This window comes from Salmo trutta, chromosome 28, assembly GCF_901001165.1.
Source record: "Salmo trutta chromosome 28, fSalTru1.1, whole genome shotgun sequence".
Taxonomy (NCBI): domain Eukaryota; kingdom Metazoa; phylum Chordata; class Actinopteri; order Salmoniformes; family Salmonidae; genus Salmo; species Salmo trutta.
Genome location: NC_042984.1, coordinates 42,665,101 through 42,681,570, shown reverse-complemented (window position 1 = coordinate 42,681,570; position 16,470 = coordinate 42,665,101). Strand labels below are relative to the sequence as shown.

General features: G+C 40.5%; 1 protein-coding gene across 1 annotated transcript; it reads left to right on the top strand.

Annotated features, from left to right (window-relative positions):
* Positions 1-1,539: 1,539 nt before the first annotated feature.
* LOC115166390 (myelin transcription factor 1-like) lies at positions 1,540-13,972 on the top strand. Its single transcript, XM_029720297.1, has 7 exons — positions 1,540-1,670; positions 2,033-2,101; positions 2,580-2,642; positions 2,765-2,848; positions 3,020-3,244; positions 4,331-4,591; positions 13,870-13,972. The coding sequence occupies exons 2-7, from the start codon at positions 2,076-2,078 to the stop codon at positions 13,970-13,972; spliced, it is 762 nt and encodes a 253-aa protein (XP_029576157.1). The 5' UTR covers positions 1,540-1,670; positions 2,033-2,075.
* The last annotated feature ends 2,498 nt before the right edge of the window (positions 13,973-16,470 follow it).

Sequence of the window (16,470 nt, the reverse complement as noted above, 5' to 3'; positions counted from 1 at the left end):
AGTGAATTTTAAAGCATTTATGTAAACAAAAAAAGTTAGTAAAGGCCTCATAATTCACAAAGGTAATGTGAACTGACTGATATTATCTCATAGAACAAAATGTATAAGATCTCCTAAACCTGTGTTAACCCCAGACCTTATTTTTTGTGTTTATCCCAACACCCTATTCTTTCTACACTGAACACGTTTACATGCACACCAATATTATTTGGGATACTTAAGTAGCTTATTCTGTTTTTGAGTTGACGCATATAAACGTCATATCCCGTTTACAATAACCAGAAGAAGCTTGTATCTTGGTTATGAGAAACCCTGATAAGATGCCTGGCATATAATGATCTAAGACGGGATACCGTGGCATGTAAACATCTTATCCTGTTTACTGTTTTTGCAGTCTGCACAGGCTCAGTTTTGCATATATGGATCTTGTGTGATGATGTTTTCATCTGATTGTCAAACAAATCCCTTCAAAAAGTAGTTCACCTGTGCAGTTCGATCCACCATAATAATTTGGCCTACTATAATTAATTTACTATCATTTAAATTAAGTTTCTGCTTGTAATTTCCGACATTTGGTAGGCCATTTGTTGTCAACTATAGTTTAATACATGCAGCTTCTATTCTGTCATAACTTGTTGCCCCAGAAGACTAAATAATGTAGTGATCAACAGAATAATGTCTTAAATCGATAGAATGAATGCATTAGTAATCTAGTTAACAATGGTAAAGTTGCCTGTTTTGTTTAGGGACTGGGGATAAAACGCAGAAAGATTGGTCCAATGCAAATGTCCAAATGTCATCAGTTTGACCATTTTAAGGAAATGAAAAGCTGAGAAAACCTTAACCATAAGGTGGTATATTTACTGGGTAGTCTGTGATACCTAAGAGGAAACCGAATAACATGTATCCAATCAAATTCATAATCACAAAGATCAAATCATAACAATCATTCATTATTAACATAATTAGGTAATTCAGCAATTCAGTTCAATAACAAGTCAATAGGAATCATCCTTGAGTCATTTAGGCTCGTAACTATTCATCATAATCATGAGAAGAATAATACAAATAATTAAATCAGTGATCGGTTATTCAATCTATAATTCGCCATCAGTTTGATATCAGAATTGATCAGTTCAGCAAACAATTATGTTTCATATTTCACCCTTTACATACACTAAGTTGACTGTGCCTTTAAACAGCTTGGAAAATTCCAGAAAATTATGTCTTTAGAAGCCTCTGATAGGCTAATTGACATCATTTGAGTAAATTGGAGGTGTACCTGTGGATGTATTTCAAGGCCTACATTCAAACTCAGTGCCTCTTTGCTTGACATCATGGGAAAATCAAAAGAAATCAGCCAAGACCTCAGAAAAAAAAGTGTAGACCTCCACAAGTCTGGTTCATCCTTGGGAGCAATTTCCAAACGCCAAAAGGTACCACGTTCATCTGTACAAACAATAGTTTGTACTATTAAATTTCTATCTATGGAGTACTCTAATCTCAAGGCTGACACATAACTATTATAAAGGACATAGTTCAAAGTAGTACTGCCATCCACCCTCACGCTGTTTTCAATTAATTAATTAATTTCCAATTATCTCCAGATGTCCCACCCCAGGTTGTGATGGCAGTGGGCACATCACTGGAAACTACGCTTCTCATCGGAGGTATGACACAGCCCCACTCCCCTGCATTTGAACCAATGCAGTCGGTAGCGCTGTTTCACATTTTCCGTCTTACAACTACATACAACTGCATTTATAGTGTTTTTCAGGCACTGATTCTGAATGTCAACTAATCTACACATCTGCATTACAAATCCAGAACTTTCAATAATGACTATACTCTATTGCTCTCTTATCCTGTGCTACGATGAATCCCGTAAACAATATTCATTGTTATGATTGGGATCGAGCCCTTTCCTTTATTCTGCCCCTTATTAAATGACTTCACAATATCCTCTCCATCACTCTCCTTCCCTCTCTCTCTCTCCGCCTCTTTCTCTCTCTATATTTTCCATTTCTTCCAGTCTGTCAGGCTGTCCTCTTGCTGATAAGTCTCTTCGGACCCTAATGGCTGCCCACTCTGCTGAACTTAAGTATGTCTGTGCTTGTATTCCCCCTTCCATCCTTCCTTCCTTCCAACCCAGGGGTAACTCTGCTCATGGAGTGCTGCATGTGTGTGCAGGCATTAGTTCCAGTTCAGCTCCAACACATCTACAAACCTAACTGTTGTCTGACTTGAAGATCATGATTAGTCAAGGATTTGAATTAGGTGTGTTAGTGCTGGGCTGAAATAAAAGCCTGCACACACTGTGGCCCTCCTGGACCAGAGATCCCTATCCCTGTTCTAACCCTACTTTATACTGACATGACTGAACCCTGCTGATCTTTGTATTGTCACCACAATGTGCAGGGATGCGTCTTCCTCTGCTGCGATCTCCTGTATCAAACAAATTGCTATCCTATAGAGAAAGAGTGTTAGCTACTTTTATGAGAAACGCTTTCATATGTTCTTTACATTTGCAATGCTATGCTCACATGACTTGTGCTGACCTCTGTCTGGTTGACCCCCAGGTGTCCGACCCCTGGATGCGATGGATCAGGTCACATCACTGGAAACTACGCCTCCCATAGAAGGTACACACAGATAGTTTATTGCTTTTGTTTCTATTTTTATTTCATCCTAGACAATCCTACTGCAAGATAGTCTAAAAAGGACTGTATTTGAATCCTTATTTTCCTCTCTATGTCTCTGTCAGTTTGTCTGGATGCCCTCGTGCAAAGAAAGGTGCTGTCAAGACAACACCCACCAAGGACGACAAGGAAGACTCTGAGCTTTTAAGGTTGGTCCACGACAAACCATTTGTTTTCTTTTCTTTACGATCCACAAAATGGATTGCCCTTTATTTGGCCCACTAGCTCTCAAACGAAATACTGATTGCTTTCCTCTCTCTCTCTCGCTCTCCTTTCTCCTCTCCTTCATTGTCGACCCTGGCTTCCCCCCCCTCCATTAGTAGATGCCCGGTGCCCGGCTGTGACAGCCTGGGCCACATCAGTGGGAAGTATGCCACCCACCGCAGTGCCTACGGTTGCCCCCTGGCAGCGCGGCGTCAGAAGGAGGGGCTCCTCAATGGCTCTCCTTTCTCCTGGAAGGCCTTTAAGACTGAGGGACCCACCTGTCCCACCCCCGGCTGTGATGGATCAGGACACGCCAATGGCAGCTTCCTCACACACCGCAGGTATTACGCTCAATCAAATTCAAATAAAGGTTTTTGTTTGTGTTCTTACAAACACAATACAAACAGCTGGGCCTAAACATTAAATATTAGTAACCTACAGTGCCTTCAGAAAGTATTCATACCCCTTGACCTGGGTATGTCTGTATCAGCTTTGCACATCTGGATTTGGGGATTTTCTCCCATTCTTCCTTGCAAATTTTCTCAACCTCTGTTAAAATATATGGGGAGTGGTGGTGAACAGCAATATTCAAGTCTTTCCACTGATTTTCAATGAGATTCAAGTCTGGGCTTTGGCTGGGCCATTCAAGAACCTACATATTCTTGTTCTGAAGCCATTCCAGCGTTGCTTTGGCTGTATACTTGGGGTCATTGTCCTGTTGGAATGTACATCTTTGCCCCCAGTCGTAAATCGTTTGCACTCTGAAACAAGTTCTCATCAAGCATTTGCCTGTATTTGGCTCCATTCATTGTTTATTTTATCCTTACCAGTCTCCCAGTCCCTGCCACTGAAAAGCATCCCCATAGCATGATGTCACCACCATGCTTCACAGTAGGGATGGTGTTAGACAGATGATGAGCTGTGCCTGTTTTTTTCCAGATATAGCGCTTCGCATTCAGGCCAAAGAGTTCTATTACATCATCTTTTGCCTTGTGCTTTCAGTCTTTCACGTGTCTTTTTGCAAACTCCAGGCGTGTGGTCATGAGCATTTTTCTCAGGAGTGGCTTCTGTTTGGCCACTTTCCCATAAAGCCCAGACTGGTAAAGTACTGTAGAGACTGCTGTCCTTCTGGCAGGTTCTCCCATCTCAGCCAAGGAACTCTGTAGTTCTGTCAGAGTGGTCACTGGGTTCTTGGTCACCTCCCTGACCAAGGTTCTTCTTGCCCGGGTGCTCAGTTTGATCATTCGGACAGCTCTAGGCCGATTTTATCTAGACAGGTTTTTAAAGCATGGCAAAACATATTGTGTAAAGAGAACTGATAGCATATTCAAATAAAATAAACTAACTAGTAGTTAGTCACATTGGCCCTATTCTAGCAGCGCTCCATCACCAACCTCATTTATCTTTTCCTCTTCTGTTGTTCACAGTCTCTCTGGTTGTCCCAGAGCCTCCGCTAATAAGAAGAGAAGCAGGTTTCCTGGAGACGAGTACATTACAGCAAAGTTCAGGGCCAGCGATGGTAAGTCTGGACATAACTTAAAAGCTTCATCTGACAGTAAAAAAATCTATATTAAAAAAAATCAACCCATCTTCTTTCGAGGACAAAAATTGCTTTTTTTGTTTATACAGATTTTTTGTTACATTTTACATATTACATTTTACATACTACATAAATACTTTTATATACAGCATTTACCTGACAAAGATATTTATATAAAGATATTTACAGTTGAAGTCGGAAGTTTACATACACTTAGGTTGGAGTCATTAAAACTCGTCTTTCAACCAATTAACAAACTATAGTTTGGGCAAGTCGGTTAGGACATCTACTTTGTGCATGACACAAGTCATTTTTCCAAAAATTGTTTACAGACAGATTATTTCACTTACAACTGTATCACAATTCCAGTGGGTCAGAAGTTTACATACACTAAGTTGACTGTGCCTTTAAACAGCTTGGAAAATTCCAGAAAATTATGTCTTTAGAAGCCTCTGATAGGCTAATTGACATCATTTGAGTAAATTGGAGGTGTACCTGTGGATGTATTTCAAGGCCTACATTCAAACTCAGTGCCTCTTTGCTTGACATCATGGGAAAATCAAAAGAAATCAGCCAAGACCTCAGAAAAAAAAGTGTAGACCTCCACAAGTCTGGTTCATCCTTGGGAGCAATTTCCAAATGCCAAAAGGTACCACGTTCATCTGTACAAACAATAGTACGCAAGTATAAACACCATGGGACCACGCAGCCATCATTACCGCTCAGAAAGGAGACGCGTTCTGTCTCCTAGAGATGAACGTACTTTGGTGCGAAAAGTGCAAATCAATCCCAGAACAACAGCAAAGGACCTTATGAAGATGCTGGAGGAAACAGGTACAAAAGTAACTATATCCTGTAACGCCCTGGCCATAGAGAGGGGTTTTTGTTCTTTATTTTGGTTAGGCCAGGGTGTTACATTGGGTGGGCGTTCTATGTGCATTTTTCTATGTTGGTTTGTTTCATTGATTTTGGCCGTGTGGCTTCCAATCATGCACAGCTGTAGAGTGTTGTTGCTGATTGGGAGTCACACATAAGGAGCATGTTTTTCCTTTGGGTTTTGTGGGTAATTGTTTCTGTGTAGTGTTTGCACCTGACAGGACTGTTTGGCTGTCGGTTTTCTTGTTTTGTATAGTGTTCTTTCTATTATTAAATATTTCAATGATGAACACTAACTCCGCTGCACCTTGGTCTACTCTCTCTCACGACAGCCGTTACATATCCACAGTAAAACGAGTCCTATATCGACATAACCTGAAAGGCCGCTCAAACCGCCATAAAAAAAGCCAGACTACGGTTTGCAACTACACATAGGGACAAAGATCATACTTTTTGGAGAAATGTCCTCTGGTCTGATGAAACAAAAATAGAACTGTTTGGCATAATGACCATCGTTATGTTTGGAGGAAAAAGGGGGAGGCTTGCAAGCCAAAGAACACCATCCCAACCGTGAAGCACGGGGGTGGCGGCATCATGTTGTAGGGGTGCTTTGCTGCAGGAAGGACTGGTGCACTTCACAAAATAGATGGCATCATGAGGGAGGAAAATTATGTGGATATATTGAAGCAACATCTAAAGGCATCAGTCTGGAAGTTAAAGCTTGGTCGCAAATGGGTCTTCCAAATGGACAATGACCCCAAGCATACTTCCAAAGTTGTGGAAAAATGGCTTAAGGACAACAAAGTCAAGGTATTAGAGTGGCCACCACAAAGCCCTGACCTTAATCCTATAGAACATTTTTGGGCAGAACTGAAAAAGTGTGTGCGAGCAAACCTGACTCAGTTACACCAGCTCTGTCAGGAGGAATGGGCCAAAATGAACCCAACTTTTTGTGGGAAGCTTGTGGAAGGCTACCCGAAACATTTGACCCAAGTGAAACAATTTAAAGGCAATGCTACCAAATAATAATTGAGTGCATGTAAACTTCTGACCCACTGGGAATGTGATGAAAGAATAAAAGCTTCCCTCATGCCCCTTTTCGTGATGGTGCTAGCAGCCACATGAGTGAGTGAGTGCTACCAACCGGCTACTGACCTGAACATTAAGTTAGCCAAGACCAACAACACAAACAGACTCTACAGCTACAAGTAGTGAGTGGAGTTACAAACAGACTATACTAAACAAGTTAAATGTCCTACCTGTGATTAAATGTTTATCACACACATAGCTACTTGTAGCCTACTTGGACATCAGGTCCCCACTCTCCCATGCCGAATAGCCTGAAGCCACAGGGCTCTTATCGCAGGCTTTATTTCCCTATGTGAGAGCATTGCGAACCATAGGTCAGGATTTTTCACATTGAACAACAGCATCTTTTTTCTGAACATCAAGAGGAAGTTGGCTCTTTTACACAGGGGGTCAATGAGTTTATGTTTTGTGGGCCGAGGGGTTTATACCCATAAAACCTAGCGGTCAAACAGGGAAATGGTTCCAATCGTTTTTCCACCATTCATTTTTCCATTGGGGATTGTAGAAACACTTCAAATAAAGGCTGTTTCATCTAGGCTTACCCTGGAATGACGTTTTGATAACCGTGTAAATCTCTCTAGGACAAGGTGACTTTACATTGTCCTGTTGAAACAAATGATAGTCCCACTAAGTGCAAACCAGATGGGATGGTGTATCGCTGCAGAATGCTGTGGTAGCCATGCTGGTAAAGTGTGCCTTGAATTCTAAATAAATCACTGACAGTGTGACCAGCAAAGCACCATCACACCTCCTCCTCCATGCCACACGGTGGGAACCACACATGCGGAGATAATCCGTTCACCTACTCTGCTTCTCACGAAGACACGGCGGTTGGAACCAAAAATCTCAAAGGACAGATTACCACCGTCCTAATGTCCATTGCTCGTGTTTCTTGGCCCAAGCAAGTCTCTTCTTCTTATTGGTGTCCTTTAGTAGTGGTTTCTTTGCAGAAATTCGACCACCAAGGCCTGATTCACGCAGTCTCCTCTGAACAGTTGATGTTGAGATGTGTCTGTTACTTGAACTCTGTGAAGCATTTACTTGGGCTGCAATCTGAGGTGCAGTTTACTCTAATGAACTCGTCCTCTGCAGCAGAGGTAACTCTGGGTCTTCCTTTCCTGTGGTGGTCCTCATGAGAGCTAGTTTCATCATAGCTTTGATGGTTTTTGCGACTGCACTTGAAGAAACGTTCAAGTGCAGTTGCTATTTGACCAAGAAGGAGAGTGATGGAGTGCTGCATCAGATGACCTGGCCTCTACAATCACTCGACCACAATCTAATTGAGATGGTTTGGGATGAGTTGGACCGCAGAGTGAAGGAAAAACAGCCAACAAGTGCTCAGCATATGTGGGAACTCCTTCAAGACTGTTGGAAAAGTATTCCTCATGAAGCTGGTTGAGAGAATGCCAAGAGTGTGCAAAGCTGTCATCAAGGCAAAGGGTGGCTACTTTGAGGAATCTTAAATATAAAATATATTTTGATTTGTTCAACACTTGTTTGGGTTACTACATGATTTCATATGTGTTATTTCCTAGTTTTGGTATATTCACTATTATTCTACAAAGTAGTAAAAATAAAGAAAAACCCTTGTATCCAAACTTTTGACTGGTACTGTGCATTGATACCCACACATGCAATCAGAGCCGGCCCTAGCCTTTTGGGGGTCCTAAACAAAAATGGTAGTTAAAGAGTTAATTTCCTGCAATTCTACACATTTTGCCACGGGGCGTAGAGAAAAATGATCTGTTTTACAACTGATTTCCTGCAATTCTACACATTTTTCCGTAGGGTGGAGAGAAATGTTTCCAGTTTTTAATATGATATCTAAGTAAGAGTGACTAACAAAATCATTGTGGGGGGTAATTCGACCATGATTAATACAAGTTTAGAAGGCTGGCTAGGCTAATTTACAAATCATTGTGGGGTGTAATTCGACCATGATTACTACAAGTTTAGAAGGCTGGCTAGGCTAATTTACAAATCATTGTGGGGTGTAATTCGACCATGATTACTACAACTTTAGAAGGCTGGCTAGGCTAATTTACAAATCATTGTGGGGTGTAATTCGACCATGATTAATACAAGTTTAGAAGGCTGGCTAGGCTAATTTACAAATCATTGTGGGGTGTAATTCGACCATGATTACTACAAGTTTAGAAGGCTGGCTAGGCTAATTTACAAATCATTGTGGGGGGTAATTCGACCATGATTAATACAAGTTTAGAAGGCTGGCTAGGCTAATTTACAAATCATTGTGGGGGGTAATTCGACCATGATTAATACAAGTTTAGAAGGCTGGCTAGGCTAATTTACAAATCATTGTGGGGGGTAATTCGACCATGATTACTACAAGTTTAGAAGGCTGGCTAGGCTAATTTACAAATCATTGTGGGGGGTAATTCGACCATGATTACTACAAGTTTAGAAGGCTGGCTAGGCTAATTTACAAATCATTGTGGGGGGTAATTCGACCATGATTACTACAAGTTTAGAAGGCTGGCTAGGCTAATTTACAAATCATTGTGGGGGGTAATTCGACCATGATTAATACAAGTTTAGAAGGCTGGCTAGGCTAATTTACAAATCATTGTGGGGTGTAATTCGACCATGATTAATACAAGTTTAGAAGGCTGGCTAGGCTAATTTACAAATCATTGTGGGGGGTAATTCGACCATGATTACTACAAGTTTAGAAGGCTGGCTAGGCTAATTTACAAATCATTGTGGGGGGTAATTCGACCATGATTAATACAAGTTTAGAAGGCTGGCTAGGCTAATTTACAAATCATTGTGGGGGGTAATTCGACCATGATTAATACAAGTTTAGAAGGCTGGCTAGGCTAATTTACAAATCATTGTGGGGTGTAATTCGACCATGATTAATACAAGTTTAGAAGGCTGGCTAGGCTAATTTACAAATCATTGTGGGGTGTAATTCGACCATGATTACTACAAGTTTAGAAGGCTGGCTAGGCTAATTTACAAATCATTGTGGGGTGTAATTCGACCATGATTACTACAAGTTTAGAAGGCTGGCTAGGCTAATTTACAAATCATTGTGGGGTGTAATTCGACCATGATTACTACAAGTTTAGAAGGCTGGCTAGGCTAATTTACAAATCATTGTGGGGTGTAATTCGACCATGATTACTACAAGTTTAGAAGGCTGGCTAGGCTAATTTACAAATCATTGTGGGGTGTAATTCGACCATGATTACTACAAGTTTAGAAGGCTGGCTAGGCTAATTTACAAATCATTGTGGGGTGTAATTCGACCATGATTAATACAAGTTTAGAAGGCTGGCTAGGCTAATTTACAAATCATTGTGGGGTGTAATTCGACCATGATTACTACAAGTTTAGAAGGCTGGCTAGGCTAATTTACAAATCATTGTGGGGTGTAATTCGACCATGATTACTACAAGTTTAGAAGGCTGGCTAGGCTAATTTACAAATCATTGTGGGGTGTAATTCGACCATGATTACTACAAGTTTAGAAGGCTGGCTAGGCTAATTTACAAATCATTGTGGGGTGTAATTCGACCATGATTACTACAAGTTTAGAAGGCTGGCTAGGCTAATTTACAAATCATTGTGGGGTGTAATTCGACCATGATTAATACAAGTTTAGAAGGCTGGCTAGGCTAATTTACAAATCATTGTGGGGTGTAATTCGACCATGATTAATACAAGTTTAGAAGGCTGGCTAGGCTAATTTACAAATCATTGTGGGGGGTAATTCGACCATGATTAATACAAGTTTAGAAGGCTGGCTAGGCTAATTTACAAATCATTGTGGGGGGTAATTCGACCATGATTAATACAAGTTTAGAAGGCTGGCTAGGCTAATTTACAAATCATTGTGGGGGGTAATTCGACCATGATTAATACAAGTTTAGAAGGCTGGCTAGGCTAATTTACAAATCATTGTGGGGGGTAATTCGACCATGATTAATACAAGTTTAGAAGGCTGGCTAGGCTAATTTACAAATCATTGTGGGGGGTAATTCGACCATGATTACTACAAGTTTAGAAGGCTGGCTAGGCTAATTTACAAATCATTGTGGGGTGTAATTCGACCATGATTAATACAAGTTTAGAAGGCTGGCTAGGCTAATTTACAAATCATTGTGGGGGGTAATTCGACCATGATTAATACAAGTTTAGAAGGCTGGCTAGGCTAATTTACAAATCATTGTGGGGGGTAATTCGACCATGATTAATACAAGTTTAGAAGGCTGGCTAGGCTAATTTACAAATCATTGTGGGGGGTAATTCGACCATGATTAATACAAGTTTAGAAGGCTGGCTAGGCTAATTTACAAATCATTGTGGGGGGTAATTCGACCATGATTAATACAAGTTTAGAAGGCTGGCTAGGCTAATTTACAAATCATTGTGGGGGGTAATTCGACCATGATTAATACAAGTTTAGAAGGCTGGCTAGGCTAATTTACAAATCATTGTGGGGGGTAATTCGACCATGATTAATACAAGTTTAGAAGGCTGGCTAGGCTAATTTACAAATCATTGTGGGGTGTAATTCGACCATGATTAATACAAGTTTAGAAGGCTGGCTAGGCTAATTTACAAATCATTGTGGGGGGTAATTCGACCATGATTAATACAAGTTTAGAAGGCTGGCTAGGCTAATTTACAAATCATTGTGGGGGGTAATTCGACCATGATTAATACAAGTTTAGAAGGCTGGCTAGGCTAATTTACAAATCATTGTGGGGTGTAATTCGACCATGATTAATACAAGTTTAGAAGGCTGGCTAGGCTAATTTACAAATCATTGTGGGGTGTAATTCGACCATGATTAATACAAGTTTAGAAGGCTGGCTAGGCTAATTTACAAATCATTGTGGGGTGTAATTCGACCATGATTAATACAAGTTTAGAAGGCTGGCTAGGCTAATTTACAAATCATTGTGGGGTGTAATTCGACCATGATTACTACAAGTTTAGAAGGCTGGCTAGGCTAATTTACAAATCATTGTGGGGTGTAATTCGACCATGATTAATACAAGTTTAGAAGGCTGGCTAGGCTAATTTACAAATCATTGTGGGGGGTAATTCGACCATGATTAATACAAGTTTAGAAGGCTGGCTAGGCTAATTTACAAATCATTGTGGGGGGTAATTCGACCATGATTAATACAAGTTTAGAAGGCTGGCTAGGCTAATTTACAAATCATTGTGGGGTGTAATTCGACCATGATTAATACAAGTTTAGAAGGCTGGCTAGGCTAATTTACAAATCATTGTGGGGGGTAATTCGACCATGATTAATACAAGTTTAGAAGGCTGGCTAGGCTAATTTACAAATCATTGTGGGGGGTAATTCGACCATGATTAATACAAGTTTAGAAGGCTGGCTAGGCTAATTTACAAATCATTGTGGGGGGTAATTCGACCATGATTAATACAAGTTTAGAAGGCTGGCTAGGCTAATTTACAAATCATTGTGGGGTGTAATTCGACCATGATTAATACAAGTTTAGAAGGCTGGCTAGGCTAATTTACAAATCATTGTGGGGTGTAATTCGACCATGATTAATACAAGTTTAGAAGGCTGGCTAGGCTAATTTACAAATCATTGTGGGGTGTAATTCGACCATGATTAATACAAGTTTAGAAGGCTGGCTAGGCTAATTTACAAATCATTGTGGGGTGTAATTCGACCATGATTAATACAAGTTTAGAAGGCTGGCTAGGCTAATTTACAAATCATTGTGGGGTGTAATTCGACCATGATTAATACAAGTTTAGAAGGCTGGCTAGGCTAATTTACAAATCATTGTGGGGGGTAATTCGACCATGATTAATACAAGTTTAGAAGGCTGGCTAGGCTAATTTACAAATCATTGTGGGGGGTAATTCGACCATGATTAATACAAGTTTAGAAGGCTGGCTAGGCTAATTTACAAATCATTGTGGGGTGTAATTCGACCATGATTAATACAAGTTTAGAAGGCTGGCTAGGCTAATTTACAAATCATTGTGGGGGGTAATTCGACCATGATTAATACAAGTTTAGAAGGCTGGCTAGGCTAATTTACAAATCATTGTGGGGGGTAATTCGACCATGATTAATACAAGTTTAGAAGGCTGGCTAGGCTAATTTACAAATCATTGTGGGGTGTAATTCGACCATGATTACTACAAGTTTAGAAGGCTGGCTAGGCTAATTTACAAATCATTGTGGGGTGTAATTCGACCATGATTAATACAAGTTTAGAAGGCTGGCTAGGCTAATTTACAAATCATTGTGGGGGGTAATTCGACCATGATTAATACAAGTTTAGAAGGCTGGCTAGGCTAATTTACAAATCATTGTGGGGTGTAATTCGACCATGATTAATACAAGTTTAGAAGGCTGGCTAGGCTAATTTACAAATCATTGTGGGGTGTAATTCGACCATGATTAATACAAGTTTAGAAGGCTGGCTAGGCTAATTTACAAATCATTGTGGGGGGTAATTCGACCATGATTAATACAAGTTTAGAAGGCTGGCTAGGCTAATTTACAAATCATTGTGGGGGGTAATTCGACCATGATTAATACAAGTTTAGAAGGCTGGCTAGGCTAATTTACAAATCATTGTGGGGTGTAATTCGACCATGATTAATACAAGTTTAGAAGGCTGGCTAGGCTAATTTACAAATCATTGTGGGGGGTAATTCGACCATGATTAATACAAGTTTAGAAGGCTGGCTAGGCTAATTTACAAATCATTGTGGGGGGTAATTCGACCATGATTAATACAAGTTTAGAAGGCTGGCTAGGCTAATTTACAAATCATTGTGGGGTGTAATTCGACCATGATTAATACAAGTTTAGAAGGCTGGCTAGGCTAATTTACAAATCATTGTGGGGTGTAATTCGACCATGATTAATACAAGTTTAGAAGGCTGGCTAGGCTAATTTACAAATCATTGTGGGGTGTAATTCGACCATGATTAATACAAGTTTAGAAGGCTGGCTAGGCTAATTTACAAATCATTGTGGGGGGTAATTCGACCATGATTACTACAAGTTTAGAAGGCTGGCTAGGCTAATTTACAAATCATTGTGGGGGGTAATTCGACCATGATTAATACAAGTTTAGAAGGCTGGCTAGGCTAATTTACAAATCATTGTGGGGGGTAATTCGACCATGATTAATACAAGTTTAGAAGGCTGGCTAGGCTAATTTACAAATCATTGTGGGGGGTAATTCGACCATGATTACTACAAGTTTAGAAGGCTGGCTAGGCTAATTTACAAATCATTGTGGGGTGTAATTCGACCATGATTAATACAAGTTTAGAAGGCTGGCTAATTTACAAATCACATTTTTTTTAGCTGACGTGTGAGTGACTGTCAGTGACTGTCATAACAAAAGAAAAACTGCTGATGCACAACCAAATTTCCAAATTGCCCCTTGTGTATTCTATTTCTTTAACTCCCAACAGTAAGTTGAGACCCAGACTGAGTCTGGGGGAATTGGTCCACGGGCCTACAAAAGTCGGGCCGCTCTGCCAGTTCCCCATCCCTGCCCTACATGACAACCTGTGAGTTATGGACTGCCACTTTTTTCAAACTAATGTTACCTTTACCTGTATGTACCATTTTACCTGTGTGTACCATACCGACAGCACTGGCGGTCTTTCCAGAAAATTATTATTTTAAATGTGTAGATATCATTTTGTTGATGGATAATTCTTGTGTGTTGTGTTTTAGTGAACATTTTTAATTTGTTTCAAATAATTCAGTCTTAGATGCTATTGATACTATGTAATGTTGCCTTATTGAAATAAAACTTAACTCACATTTTTCCCTTCATAGCAGATTATGAAATGTCTTTGCATTAAATGTTTTATTTAATTGTGCACTGCACTACCAACCTAAGAAACAACGAAAAACAATATTGTTAGTATGTTAACAAAAATGACTGTAAATGCATAATTTCTATACCAGTGTTCACCACTGTAAGCTTCAGACTTCAATTTTTTTGTCATAGAGAAATGAGATTGAAACTGATATAGAAGTGGAGGGAACATCATTTCCCCCTTCGTCTCCCCTTTCCTTCTTTGAGCCCTGGGCAGTATTGGTTTGTTTTCCCTTCTTTTGTTTTGTCGTTTTTTTGTCTCAGGAGTAATTCACCAGGCCTTCTGTCTTAATGCCCAGGGCCGATCCTCTTCTTCCATCTCTTCTTATTCTAGGAACATATGTCACTGAGATTAGGCAGTGCTAATTAGATGCTCCTATTGTGGCAGGTTTCTCTTTTCACTGCAGTAGTAGTGTTTGTTATAATTGTGTTGGTGGGGGAACAGTGCAAGGCTTGCTGTGCTGGCAGAAGGTTTTTATACAACTCTTAGTGAGTTTACCTACAGGTGGTCAGCCCTGTAGACCCACTCCTCTGCACATGTTTGTTTGTTCTGTGTTAAGAACAGTCAGGCTCTGAAGAGGTCCACGTTTCACCTCTTTCCTGGTGAGAGAAGTTTGTCAGTGAGTGGTAAGAGAGAACATGGACATGTAACACTGTCAAGAATACTTCAAATTCACACAGATGCATATGTATACATTCAATATATACTGAGATAATATATGTTTAGGCCTGTTGCTCATGCAATATGTAATAAATTATAAGCAGGCGATATGTGATTATTAGGGTTGTTTAATTGAGTTGTTCTATGTTGGCAGTGTCTCCCCTCACCCCTTAGGAGAAAGGTACATGTGGCACATTCAACTCCAGTAAATAATCAAGCAGCCCTTTCATTCTCTTCAAGAGGTCAGCCCTGTTCCAACACCTGAGCTCCCACTGGAGGATAAAGAGAAGCCCCCTGGGGTGGCGACCTCTGTTTTCATGTACCTCTGTGTGGACAAGCAAGGGTCAAAGAAATACCAGTGCGAATGCCCATCGTGACACTGCTTCTCTCTACTCAACCAGAGCATGACCTGGAAGTGCTGCCCAGTGCCCCCAACACTCTGGCAGAGGTGTACTGTTTCCCTGTGATCTCAAGGGGTGGAACCAGAGGAAAATCTGTATCAGGAAATGGTGGAAAGGGAGTTATGATCAGAAGACAGGCTACGGTGTTTCAGATCTTACATTATTGTATAACGTTAAACATTTTTGAAAGCATTAATACATTTCCTCAATCTGTGCGATCTAGACAAACATTTCTCCACCCATTGTAATACTGTATATGAAAACATTGTATGCAATATTGTTTTGTTTATTGTGTTATTTGAGGCGTTAGATTTGTGTGTAAAAAAAAAAATAATAATGTTGGAACATGCATGAGGAAACATTTATATTTTAGTCATTTACTGGACGAATTAGGATTACGTGCCTTGCTCAAGGGCACATCGTCAGATTTGTCACTTAGTCGACTTGGGGATTTAAACCAGCAACCTTTCGGTTACTGGCCCGATGCTCTTAACCGCTAGGCTACCTTCTGCCGAAACATTAATAACAAACACACAGAAATGCCCATTTTGGGCCTCCCGAGTGGTGCAGTGGTCTAAGGCAGTGCTAGCTGTGCTACTAGAGATCCTGGTTCGAGTCCAGGCTAAGGAATTGTGTGGCCGGCAGGGATGTTCTTGTCCCATCGCGCACTAGCGACTCCTGTGGTGGGCCATGCACAATGCACGCTGACACGGTTGCCAGGTGTACAATGTTTCCTCCGACACATTGGTGCAGCTGGCTTCCGGGTTAAGTGGCCGTTGTGTCAAGAAGCAGTGCGGCTTGGCTGGGTTGTGTTTCGGAGGACGCGCGGCTCTCGACCTTCGTCTCTCCCGAGTCCATACGGGAGTTGCAGCGATGGGACAAGATACCACGAAATTGGGGAGTAAAAAATAAATGTATAAATATAAATGCCAGTTTTGAACTACTGTTTCAAATATGTACACAGATTTACTCATTTTAAGTATTTTTTTCATTTGTAACAATTTCATAATCGATATCTTAAAAATGTAAAGTGCGTCTCTGGATGACAGCCATAGAAAGCTGGTTATAATCTCACACAATTTACCTCTTAGTGCACAAGTATGGGGGAGTCCATACATCCCCT

What these genes read in the sequence shown, in the direction of transcription:
- LOC115166390 (XM_029720297.1), top strand. Translation starts at nt 2,076, where the DNA reads ATGGCTGCCCACTCTGCTGAACTTAA. An exon ending in AACTACGCCTCCCATAGAAG is followed by an intron (nt 2,643 to 2,764) that starts GTACACACAGAT and finishes TGTCTCTGTCAG; the next exon opens with TTTGTCTGGATGCCCTCGTG. An exon ending in CATAAATACTTTTATATACA is followed by an intron (nt 4,592 to 13,869) that starts GCATTTACCTGA and finishes AACTCCCAACAG; the next exon opens with TAAGTTGAGACCCAGACTGA.